This window comes from Leptodactylus fuscus, chromosome 2 (assembly GCF_031893055.1).
Source record: "Leptodactylus fuscus isolate aLepFus1 chromosome 2, aLepFus1.hap2, whole genome shotgun sequence".
NCBI classification, from domain to species: Eukaryota; Metazoa; Chordata; class Amphibia; order Anura; family Leptodactylidae; genus Leptodactylus; species Leptodactylus fuscus.
In genome coordinates, this window is record NC_134266.1 from 159,764,755 (window position 1) to 159,778,276 (window position 13,522).

The 13,522-nt window shown below is 40.3% G+C and overlaps 1 protein-coding gene across 1 annotated transcript in view; it reads right to left on the reverse strand.

Moving 5' to 3' along the window:
- CIP2A (cellular inhibitor of PP2A) overlaps nucleotides 1-13,522 on the reverse strand; it is a 47,957-nt gene that overhangs the window by 27,392 nt on the left and 7,043 nt on the right. The window contains exons 5-6 of the mRNA XM_075264998.1: nucleotides 7,390-7,486; nucleotides 1,614-1,736 (exon numbers count right to left, since the gene is read on the reverse strand). Coding sequence (XP_075121099.1) covers nucleotides 1,614-1,736; nucleotides 7,390-7,486 — 220 coding nt within the window. The remainder of the gene's footprint in view (nucleotides 1-1,613; nucleotides 1,737-7,389; nucleotides 7,487-13,522) is intronic.

Consider the following 13,522-nt stretch of genomic DNA (forward strand, 5'->3'; position numbering starts at 1 on the left):
TTCGGGGAGGGGTCCCTAAGTGGACTCCCTGAACGGAAACCCGAACTCAGATGTGAACTGGGCCTTAGAAGCAAGGAAACATGGCCTACCATAATGGCAAGGGCTAAAACAAGATGACTAACGCTAGGTTCACATCAGAGTCGGACCCGAACGATGGAGAGTCGGACCGCTAAAAACGCCCGCTGCTGAGGCCAAACAACAGAAGGGATGCGAGACATTACAATATTTGAGAAGACAGCTTAGCAGAAAGGATAGACCGCAAAGGAGGACACTGAAGCACCAGGGACAGGAAAGTTTATTTATTTTTAACCTCCCCAGCCTATTTTTAAAATATTTTTTCCCTGGACAACAACTTTAAATGTAATCTTAAGAAAGTAAAAGGCATGCTTGATCAGGTTTACATCTGGTGACTCGGCCATAGCAGAATATACCACTTTTTTTGTCTTAAAACAAAAAATCCTGGGCTGATTTCACATCATCTTTTGGGTCATTGTCCATGTGTACTGTGAAACACTGTCCAAACAACCTTGATGCATTTAGTTAGAAAGTATATCCCTGTACATTTCAGAATTTATTCAGATGCTTCTATCTTCTCTCACATCAATAAACACTAGTGACCCTTGGAAGCCATGAATGGCATGGGTATGCCATCGCATTGCCTCCACAATGTTTTACACAAAATGTAGTGTGCTTTGAATCATTAACTGTTCCAAGACCTCTCCATACTTTTTTCTTCCCATCACTCTGCTACAGATTAATCTTAGTTTCATCTGTCCAAAGACTGAGCAGATTATTCACAAATACAGCCACCCTTAAGAAGATTACCTTTACTAAAATTGACTTCAGAAACCTTTCTAATGCGCCACAGAATGACATTTTTTGTGGAAGTGACCGCCCCAGGGACACTTTCTCGTAATCCAGTGACGTTCTGTTTCACCGCTTCCGAAACGGAACCATTACTCCCCCAATACTTATCAGCCTTCCTGTGTTCAGGAACAGCTCATCCCTTCTTCCTCTCTGCTAGTAGTGGGCAGCTATGAGCCCACTAGCAGAGTAGAGTCAGTATGAGCAAGCCAACATCCAGAGTAATTAGTTCTCCAAGAAGTCTGTAACAAACTCCCTGCAGAGTGCAAAGCTGTGTGATGCTGTTTCGCGCAGTCTTCACACCAAATATTGATTTTGAATTTATCTTTTGTTCATTGATTGACTATTAACACTTCTATTTTTGAAATCACTTTCCAGCATTTATGCACTCGTGCCAAAAACTTTTGCACAGTACAGTATGCAAGTCTATATATTACCATCCATTAGTATTAGGAAGATGTACATTATGCCTGAAACTGTCATTTTAGCATACTTAATAGGCCTTATATTTCATTTGAACCATACAAGGCACAGGTTACAATTTTGTAATCTTGCTGAATAGCACACTTAGAAATGACAGCTGCAAAGAACTGGAAAAAATGTAAAAGTCTCTGCCAACTATTTGTTGATCACAACAGCAGTAATTCCACAGATAGGACAGAGTCCAAACAGCAAAAGCTGAGCACAGAAGAGAGTGTCAGAATGTCCATAAGAAAAAGCCTCTTCGGAATAATGATGTAAAATCTCACCTTTTCTCCAACTTCTTCATTTAATGTCAGACTTGCCAGAATTGAAAGTGCAAATACTACAACAGTTAAACTGGTGTGTGCCAAGAAACTGATCAATGTACGGTAGAATCCTTTAACATTGTTCTGTAAAAGAAATAAAACGTAATAAACACATTAATACCACACACTGGCTCTACAATACATCCTCGTTCATAGCAGTGGAAGGTGGATTAATAAACGTTCTTTCAACTTATTTTAAAAGGATTCTACCATTAAAACCTCTTCTTTTGTGGATAAGATGTTGGAATAGCCTTTAAAAAGGCTATTCGTCTCTTAACTTTAGATCGCCGCCGCGCCGTTCCTTAGAAATACCGGTTTTTCCTAGTATGTAAATTAGTTCTCTGGCCGCTATGGGGGCGGCCCCAGCGCTGAAAATGCGATGGGGGCGTCCCCACTGCTGCTCGAGAACACGATCCTGCGATGCCTCTATCTTTGGCTGGATCCTCCCCTTCTCTGTCGTCTTCCTCCTGCGTCACCTCTGACACCTGTGCAGTTGGCTCTGCCAGTGAGACAGTAGTAGAGCCGACTGCGCATGCCGGGAGGCCGCTCTTGCTCTCGTAGTTCAATGCAGGAGCGGCCTCCCAAAAATGGCCGCCGGCGGGCATGAACACTCGGCTCTGCTGGTGTCTCACTGACAGAGCCAACTGCGCAGGTGTTGGAGGTGACGCAGGAGGAAGACGACAGAGAAGGGGAGGATCCAGCTGAAGATAGAGGCGTCCCAAATCTAACTTTAATCCACTACATCATAAGGGAGCTAATATCCAAACCTTTTATTCTCTAGTTTCCTCTGAATTTAGAAAATTACAAAATAAAAGTGATGTTCCAGCTAATCTGACAAAGCTAGAGAAAAAGGCCATGAATACCTTAAAAAATAATTCGACCATCATCATTAGAAGTGCGGACAAGGGTGGTGGTATTGTAATTCAAAACCGGGAAGCATATATACACGAAGCTACTCGGATTCTATCCGATACTAACTACTACAAAGTAATTACTACAGATCCAACTCCTAAACACCACTTAGAATATACAGACCTTGTACTCAAAGCTTATAGTAATGGGGTTCTTACAAAAAAAGAAAGGGACTACAAACTAGTGAAAAATCCCACAACGGCATTATATTATCATCTGCCTAAGATCCACAAGGATCAAAAAAATCCCCCGGGCCGGCCGATCATCTCAGGGATCAACTCATTGACAAGAAATTTATCCCATTATATTGATGTACTATTACATAAATATGTCGTCAATTTGCCATCATACCTGAAAGACTCCGTAACATTACTAGATGAAATTCTCCCCATGGAATGGGGGACAGACTATCATTGGGCCACCTTAGATGTGACAGCTTTGTACAGCAATATTGCACATAGTAAAGGCCTTGAAGCCATTCGCAGCTATTTGTTATTAGAGGACTCAATGCCAACAGCCCAAAAAAATTTCATATTGGAAGGGATTAATTTTATTGTATCTCACAACGTGTTTACGTTTGAACAAAAAACATATGTACAGGTTAAAGGGACAGCCATGGGGACCAGGTTTGCCCCAGCCTTTGCCAATCTCTTCATGGGCCGATATGAAGAATCTTTGATACTCAATACACATCCATGGTCAAGGAATATTATATTCTACAAACGTTATATTGATGACTTACTGTTTATTTGGAAAGGGTCGGTGGAATCTTTTCATGAATTTACGACATACCTGAACGATAATGATTGGGGGATTACATTAACCGGTAAAATTGATAAGTCAGAAATTGAATATTTAGATCTGGTCCTAATGGGTGATACTAAGGGGATCCAAACAAAGACCTTTTTTAAGAAAGTAGATAGTAACAGCCTATTAAATTTTAAAAGTCTCCATTACCATAAATGGAAAAAAAACGTCCCATTCGGACAATTTAAAAGGCTGAAACGCAATTGTACAAACGAAACTGACTATCAGGCTCAGAGTGCTATCATGACCCAAAGATTTAAAGAGAAAAAGTATCCTGTTTCTATAATCAATGAAGCACAACACAGGGCCGCTAACCTTACATAAAAAGAATGTTTAATCACTAACAAGGTCAGAAACTCTGATAATAAGTTTAAATATAATTTCATCACTTCCTTTAACGTTGCGCATAAATCGGTTCGTAAAATCTTAGAGAAACATTGGCATGTGTTGCTGAATGACCAACATCTCAAGACAACCCTTCCCAATAAACCTGCTATTATGTTTAGGCGGGCCCGTACATTGAAAAGCATTATTGCGCCAAGTAAACTCAGACAACACAATATCACTAAAAAAAGCATAAGTACACTGGTGACAAATAAGACCACGGGTAGCTATAAGTGCGGACGCCAAAGATGCAAGTGTTGCTATAACATATCACACAATGTAAAAGAAGTGAAAAGTGTATCCACACAAGAAATATTCCCAATAAAACAAAGACTCGACTGCTCCTCTACATATGTAGTTTATGTCCTAACCTGCCAGTGTGGGATCCAATATGTGGGACGTACTACCATGGCATTGCGAGATAGGATAAAAAAGCACAGGTTTAATGTTAATAAAGGGTTTGAAAAACATAGTGTTTCTCGCCATGCCAAAATAAAACATAATTGTGATTTTTCTCAATTTACAGTCACTCCCCTGGAACAAATCTCCAACAGTATCACTAACAGGTATGAAGCCTTAAAAAAGAAAGAAATGTTTTGGATCTATAAAATTAATACACTTTATCCCGATGGACTCAATGAGGCCCTTGAAGACATATCATGCTAAGACATACCCACTAGAAAACCAAAAACTAAAGGGTTTTAGTAATGTTTTAATTGGAATTTAAAAGATTTTAAATTGAAAACATACGTATATTCATGTCATGATGTATTTACTATTTTCAATGTATACATTTTTTTTTTTATATGACTGTTTGTAATATATATTGTAAAATTGCTTGCTTTGTAATACGTATTATAAAATTGTTTTTAATTATAATGCTTTCTCTTATAAATATAATATGAATGCATCATGTAGCATCTATGAGTATACAATATGATTTGTTGTATGTCTTTTTAACAACAAAAAAGTACATATATAAGAACATAATTTATCTCTTCTTAAAATAGTTACAATATAACGAACCTTGACGGTGGATGTAGCTAGATGCACTAGCAATCACTAACAGTCCGCACTACGCATGCGCATACCTTCGGTAGTCTCCGTAGTCTAGCGAATAGTACCGAAGTCAATAATATCCACCTAATTCCAAATGCGCATGTGCATAGGCTTCGGAGGACTCCGTGATCCACGGAGATCCCCGATGATTTCAACACACACCGTCCGGTGCCCCTCACGCATGCGTCGCATGCGGTGATACGATCGCTAGATATTAGTGTCCAAACTAACTAGATTGATTTTATTGAACTTGCCCTTTATTCCATCCCAGAATATCGTGAAAACTTTTGGGAAGATAGATTTATTTATGGATTCCACGTCACCACACAGTCACTAGTGCGCATGTGCAGGATCCACGCGCGCTTTCTACTAATTTAAAGTACCCCTAGAATGAACGCACGCTATTCTTCTTCTTCACGTCCGGCTACTGCTAACACTTACAGCTCACTCGGATAGTCATCCATCTGTGAGGTAAGAAATATCTTTCCCTTGGCTGTTTTAGGTATGGTTTTCCTACAACTTTAACCATCAAAACAGATTGTATACACTATAGGCTTTGTCAGTCTGTACTGCAACTATGATGCTATTTGTAGCCCTATTGTGATATGTATTAGACTTTTTTTTTTTTATGTGTTATTTTAGTATTTTTTACATTGGGAAATCAATGTTTTTATTAGTTAGATTCACCAATTGAATTTGATTATTATCATTATGTATTTTTGTATTGTTACATCCGAATGTAAGGAGACATACTCATAGAGAACAATTGTTTTGTGTTTTGGTCTTTTTACTAATAGGATAAGTGTTTACAGTGGTAATACACTTGACAAAGGGGAAGCCCCGAAACGCAGCCCGCTGCGTCGTGTATTAGGAACCATAATAAAGAACGTGTTGAATTTACGGATTTGGAGCAAGCGCAGTTCTTTTTTCATACATTGGTCTGTTTCTATTTATGTTCACTCCACCTCCTGGAGGTATTGGATGTTACTACTGCTGCTGACAAGCTCCTATGTGCAAGACACCTATTCTCTAATGAGAACCTAATCCTGGGGGTCTGCTCGGTGAATTTCCTCAAAGAAAAAAAGGAGAGAACTATATTTGCATTGTGTGACACACTAAGCATGGAGAACAGAGAGAGAAGAGAAAACGGTTTGAGGACTTGACAACCAAAATAGTGGAAAAAATATCAACAATCTCAAGGTTACAAGTCCATCTCCAGAGATCTTAATGTTCCTCTGTCTACAGTACGCAACATAATAGCTGAAGAGAAAAATCGATGAAAGGCTGCAACGCAGGATAGTCCAGATTATGGATAAACAGTTCAAATGAAGTTCCAAAAATTTGCATGCTGTCCTGCAGGTTCAGGGTGCAATGTCAGTGCAAACTTTCCATTGACATTTAAATGAAATGCTATGGCAGCAGAGGACCCCAGTGCTGACACAGACAAATAAAAAAAAAAAAAGCTAGACTGCAGTTTACCAAAATGTATGAGAGTGAACCAAAATCCTTCTGGGAAAACATATTGTAAGCCGATGAGACCAAGATAGAGCTTTTTTTGTAAAGCAAATCATTGCATTGTTACTGAAACCGGAATGAGGCTCGCAAACAGTCAAATATGGTGTGGGTTCAAAGATGTTTTGGGGTTGTTTTAATTCCTCTGTGTGCCTTGACTGAGTGCAAGGCATCATGAAATCTGAAGATTAGCAAAGGGTTTTGGGTCTCAATGTAGGGCCAAGTGTCAGAAAGCTGGGTTTGCATCCTAGGTCATGGGTCTTCCAGCAGGACAATGACCTCAAACATACTTCAATAATAAACACCCGAAAATGGATAGAAACAAAGCGCCAGAAAATTCTGAAGTGACCAGCAATGTAACCGGCAAACCTTCAAATATGACAGACCTGGAGCGGTTGCAAACAACAAGTGGTCCAAAATTCCAGTTAAGATGTGTTTCAGTTTTTTTTTTTCCAAAGGGTGTTCAACCACATATTAAGTGGAGGGTGGCAGTAATTTTATCCGGCTCTTTTTGAAGTTCTGGGTGAAATACAATTTTTGGCTTTTTGTTCTATTTTTTTTTTTTTTTGCATTGTTTCAATACACACAAAGCAAACAAACAAACAAACAAAACGGGTAAATGGAAGAATTTTCTGGGAGAAATATTTAATTTTCTGGAAAAATTTCAGGAATACAGACATGAATGTATGTTACAGAACGTTCATGTGGAAGATTAAAAGTGGCTGGGTGGAAAGGAATGCCCCCTCTGATAGGACAGTGCTATGGACTCTACTGTTAGGTGTGGTGTTCCTCACAGATTCTCAGAAACACCCTTCTGACACTGAAGAGCTACAGTAACGGCACCGATAGCTCTTCAGCAGAGAAACATAATAGGAAAGCCGATGAATTCAATACCGCATGTGCCCGAGGACATGAAAGGTCCTCTTTAACTATACATACATTATATTACTGTCCTGACCGGGAATGGGTTAAATCATAAAATAATAGCAGACATGAAAAAGTCATTTGTAAAATCCATCTAGTCAAGATAAATATAAACAGGTTTTTAAAATATTTTTCATACCAATGACTTGACATGTGACTGGACCGAAAGATTGTTCCGACAAAGGTTTGCCAAAAGGCCAAGACATGGCATGGTTAGATCATCTTCAGGGGACTGACTAGAATAAATAAAAAAGGAAACAACAGGTTTACATTTATATGTACAAGATGCTTATGAAGCTACTTATGGGTTAATGAGAAAACAGACTAGATGACACATGGATTACATTTTAATGTGCTGAGGCTGGTAAGGGAGAGGAATAGAACCTGTCCTGAGATTCGACAAAAGAATAGGTAAGCAAGGTAGTTGTTAAAATCACGGCTAATCCCCCTCCCCCCCCCCAAAAAAAAAAACGACATTACTAGCCGCTGCCGGCGTCTTCGTCTGCATGTTGTTGACATCAATGATCTGCCTATATTTAGCAAATTGCTGACGTCAACGGTTTGCTCCAGCAGCTCTTAGACTCCGTTCTAACGGAGTAACGCGCTGCTCATCTTGACACGTATACACGTGTCAGAGAGTGGCGCTTCAAAACAGATCCCATTGCTTTCAATAGTTGCCGGCTTACGCGCATAACACATTGAAATCAATGGGAGGCTTTTTAACCCATTGATGTCAAAGTGTAGCGTGTAAGACGGCACCCAATGAAGTCAATGGGATTCTGTTTTACAGGGCTCACTCTGACACGTGTTTACATGTCAGAATGAGCGGGGGGTTACTCCATGGGAACGGGGCCTAACAAGTGCACATGGAACCACAACATAGTAAAACTAGTCAAAAAAAATAAATAAATAAAGGTACCTAGGAAAAATATGGCCCAAAAAAGGGGTAGGTGATACCCCCAATGGGTTTTATTTAATTTACCATAAACATAGCTGACTTTTTTCTGTGGGGAAATTGACATATGGTACAAATTTTAAAATGTTAATTCTGTGTATGGATTTTCACTGAGGGTTTTTACATATTTTAATGAGAAGGATGAAGTTAACGACAAACATGCAAATTTACCATGCATCAGCAGTTTAATCTGGTGGGGTAAACTTGCAGCTAACACATTTACATGGTCATCTAGCTTAACTATTTGTAAAGATGGATTCATTTGTTTATGGTAACACCTATGAATCTAATAAAAAAAAATTCTCCAAGACTGTTATTTTATGAACAATACAATTATTTAATGAAACAGACGTGGGAAGGGAGCTCACAAGTTCCTCCTTAACTCAATTTTTCATCTTTGCATTCTGGAATTACAATGCATTCCAAATAATTATGCCAATTAGATTTAAGTGTCCAAGATTTCATTTTTAGTATTTCAATTCAACTCATGGATAGTTTTGTTTCTTGGGGCTCTTTGGATCACTGAAATTAATCTCAAATACCTGAGATAATTCGTTTCCCAGGCGAGCCCCATTAAAGAGGACCTTTCACTGTCTACTCTTTTTAGCATCTATTAATATGTGCTGCTCTGCTCCTCTGGTCCCCCATCTTCCCAAGAATTAAAAGCTATTAATTTTGGTGCCTGTTTAGACTCTGCAGTGTCAGTAGGGAGGAATTAGACAGGAGCAGCCAAAGGGTGTAATTCACTGGCTGCCTATGTTTGGGGCTCTGATCACGCATCCTGCTTGACACTACCCTTCTGACGTTACAGAGCTTAAGTAGCACATCAAGTACCAAAACAGAGAGGATCTTTAACCACCTCCACAAATTCAAGTGCTTAGCATCTTAGGCACTGCTCCACTGCTTTCAGAGTAGTTGGAATTTTTCTCTAGCTTCTATTATACCGGAGTGCTTATGGCTCAGGTATAATAGAAGCTAGAGAAAAATTCCAACTGTTCTGAAAGCAGTGGAGCAGTGCCTAAGATGCTAAGCACTTGAATTTGTGGAGTTGGTGAAAGATCCTCTCTGAATGAAATCTACTTAAAGGGGTGGTTCAGGAATTACAGGGAGCCAGGGAATGTGAAATATACAAAAATAAATAAAATAATACTCCGCTTTACCCAGCGCTCTGGTGTCCCCTGCCACTTTTTGGTTCAGAAGTGCCTGAAGGCTTGTTCCAGGGTTCAAAGGAAAGGACGTGCCACATCCTTTCCTGTGATTGGCTTCACCAGTAACATGCATGTGTTTTTTGTTTTTGAGTTTTTTTTCCATCCTCACCAACTTCCAGCCAAGAAAGTGTAATTCCTGGACAACCTCTTTAATAAGGATGTTCCACATTATATTAAAGGGATATTCCCATCTACATAATCATATCTATATTTGTAGATAATTAAAATTTTAAACATTTTTGCAAATATAAGTAATTAAAAATTCTGCAGAGTTTTAAAGATTTCCTCTAACTTTCTTAGTGGTGACAGTCTTCTATCTTGATCGGTTGCCATAGATACTACCACTAATCCAGAAACTTCCTATGGTCTGAGTCTTGTCAGGAACCCAGCTATGATTTTCTTATTATAGCTGGGTTATCAGGCAGGGACACTACATGTATCAGAAGATATCCCGGCCATAATGAAGAAATCATGGCTGATTTTCTGACCTTAGAAAGTTTCTGCATTGGTGGTTGTATCCACTGGCAACCGATCAAGATAACAGACTGTCACCACTAAGAAAGTTAGAGAAAATCTTTAAAACTCTGCAGAATTTTTAATTACTTATATTTGCAAAAATGTTTAACTTTTAATTATCTACAAATTTAAAAATTATGTAGATGGGAATACCCCTTTAAGCAGGCCACAGGTTTCAAGCACCATCATCAGATTATGAGAGCAGCTGCCAAAATACCATTACAAATCAATGGGTATTTGAAGATGCTGGTCAGCGGCACAAGTACTACGGTAGCAGTGGCCACAGGGCTGGAACCATAGAGGGTCTGGTATGCCTCTGCTACTTTTTTAATAGGCGGTTACCTGCTGGAGTAACCCCAGCAGATAATGGGCCCTATTTACTTACTGGTCCCAGTTCTCGCTCATGTCCGCCTCTGCTTCCCCTTCTGCCATCCTCATGCGTCTCACATCACGTTGCTAGGGCCCCCTGGAGGGAAGAAGGGGAAGCGGAGGTGGCTGTGAGCAGGATTGGGTATCGGTAAGTAAGGCTGTAGTCCCATGGAAAAAGTATTTGTTGCGCAAACCCTAACAAATTCGGCTATTATTATTGTACTCTGGGGTCTGAAGAGAAGCCCAGTCTTTGCTATTTACACCCCTGCTGCTGTTGCTTGTATTGTACAGCCATAATCCAATCAGTGACCATACAAACACAGTGGTAGTCGTATGCTAACAAACTGAATGTACTACTGCTTCAAGATACAGGAAAGAGTTAAACAATACATACTTCTCTTAAAATAATCCTTATAAGGATACAAATATCACTGTGACCTGCACTAAATAAAAGCCAAATGATCCTGAAAAAGCAAGTATGAAACTCTGCTAGAGAATTACTCCAGGTAAAGCTGTATTATGTCTGTAGATACTACCTGGATGCTGTAGCCAATAATGATACTTTATTAGAAATCTCTCTCTGCTGGCCATTTTACCTAAACTTGTTTGTAACATTAATGGTTACTCAAAGAGTTAATTTAGCTCTTCAATGGTTAGTGAGCACAGAGAACAAAATATCACACCTCCTATTAGTCACCAAGTAAAATGAGGAGGAGTCTGGAGTGTGAATAGTTGATAATTGCTGGGACATTTACAGATTAATGACCATATATAGGCCTCCCTTTATCTATGGGGTTAGCCTGTAATCAAGTATGCCACAGAATAAAGTCCCTTACAATTAAGCTCCTTTCTTTTTGCTATGCAAAACAAGTAATAAGAATGGAATTAGAATGATACCTTATATTTACCTTGCATTGAGCCTCTCCACACTTGCCTGATGGTATTGTCAATCTTTGTCACCATTTTTATATTTGATGTTACGTTTGTGTATATTTATTAATAAATGTGTCTACATTTACATTTTGGGCATTTTCGGTCCATTTTTTTGTTTATCTATTCTAGCAGGATCTGACAATGCCGATATCTACTGACTGTATTTAGGGGCAATATATGATATTTTGATTTACTTTATTTCCCTTTGACTCCATGTTTGTTTTATATATTTAAAAATTTGCTAAAAAAGTGGTCTTTTGTTGGGTAAGGGGATGGTCTGCTTATAGAGAGGTACAGTACAAAAGGGAGAAAAATCTACAGTTTGGGAGAGGGGGGAATAAACAAACAAGTAGGTCTTTAAAAAGGGGAAGGTCTTCTCATAGGAGTAGTCTTCTGGAGATGCTTCACTGTAACTCATATCACATATACACCACAGTGGTTTCCTCAAGCACGTACGTAAATACCTCAACTGTTCGTCCTTTTAGCAAGACTAATACCATTGCTGTATTGTTATTTGTCAGAGAGAAACAGTATGTGTTGTTAGTATTCACAAGATTAGTTTGGCAGCTATGCCCCACAACTAGAGAGGTTGTTTATTTTTTTCTATTGATGGGATGGATGTGTACAAAATATTACTGCACAAACATATACCATATATACTCGAGTATAAGCCGAGTTTTTCAGCACAGTTTTTGTGCTGAAAAAGTGCTCCTCGGCTTATATTCGGGTCATTACGGTAATTTTCTGCTAGCAGGCCAGGATAGCAGACCCCGCCCCCCCACCGCTCCATCACACGCCGGGTGACGTAGCCACGTAAACTCAGGCCCGCACCCGGCATGTCTGCTTCCTGGCCTGCTAGCAGAAGTACCGTAAGTACTTCTGCAGTTTTTAATGTACAGCATCGTCACACTCCTGGCAGGAGCGTGGCGATGCTGTGGGCCCCGGCACCCGCCGCGGTGTCTGGATGTCGGGTCCGGATGCCGGGCCGTAAACGTAATGGCGCCGCTCTGCAGAGCGGTCGCCATAGAAACCAGCACCTCCGCTGTAATGCTTACAGCAAAGATGCTGAAGCTTATGCCTGCGATCTCTGATTGCAGGCATAAGCTGTGGCATCTCTGCTGTAAGCGTTACAGCGGAGGTGCCCTCCGGAGATGTCCTTCCCCCCTCCTAGTTCAAAATTAGCCCCCGGGGCCGGTGCCCACCGGCCCCATACCTTTAAAGTTGCAGGCCGGCTCCTGCGCAGCGAGCTCGCAGTAGCCGACCTGTTCCGATGACAGCCGGGAGCCTAATGAAGGCTCACAGGCCTGTCATCGCTATATTACTATTACGGCTGGTCTATGACCAGCCGTAATAGTAATGTAGAGAATCTCCCATAGACGGCAATACACTTGTATTGCTGTCTATGGAACTTGCAATCAAATGACTGCAGGTTCAAGTCCCCCAGGGGGGCTAAAAAAAAGTTAAAAAAAAAATATAATAAAAAAAATAAATAAAAGTTCACAGCGGGTTCACACCAGCACCTGATCTCAGTTACACAGGTTTCCGTTTTCTGTCAGCAGAAGACAGAAACCGACATTCAGTGTCTGTGGGTGAGCCGTCTTCTGCTGCCCATGGCGAAACCGTTTTGTTTTTTACTGGACACAAAGTCCTGCATGTCCGACTAAAAAAAAAAAAACGGTTTCAATGCGGAGAGCAGAAGACGCTCACCGGTGGACACTTTTGAAACCCATGAATGTTTCTCGGGCAGGAAACGGAAACCTGCATAACTGAGATTGGGCGCTGGTGTGAACCTGCCCTCAAAGTAGAATATGACTGTGAAACACAAACACATTAGGTATCCCTGTGTCTGACAGTGCCCGGTCTACTGAATATAGGGGATCTGCAGTGCTTCTATTCCGTCGGGAAGGGGTTAATAGGAGCACTGCAGATCCCCTATATTCAGCCAGGCTGAATTCCAAGTGGGGGGAAAAAAACCCAGTCCTCAAGCTCAGGGAAGGGGCAGACAGACAACCAAAACACCCCCTCTCCTTCCCCAGCATCTACTGCACCCAAGAACTCGGCCATTTTAATTTTTGAAATTTTCCAGTAGCTGCTGTATTTCCCCCTAGGCTTATACTCGAGTCAATAAGTTTTCCTAGTCTTTTGTGGTAAAATTAGGGGGGTCGGCTTATATTCGGGTCAGCTTATACTCGAGTATATACGGTACATTATATAAATTTGCTATACTTTTTGTTGATTTACTGATATACATTTCGGATATTTACCACAAACTGACAGAAATAGACAAATCC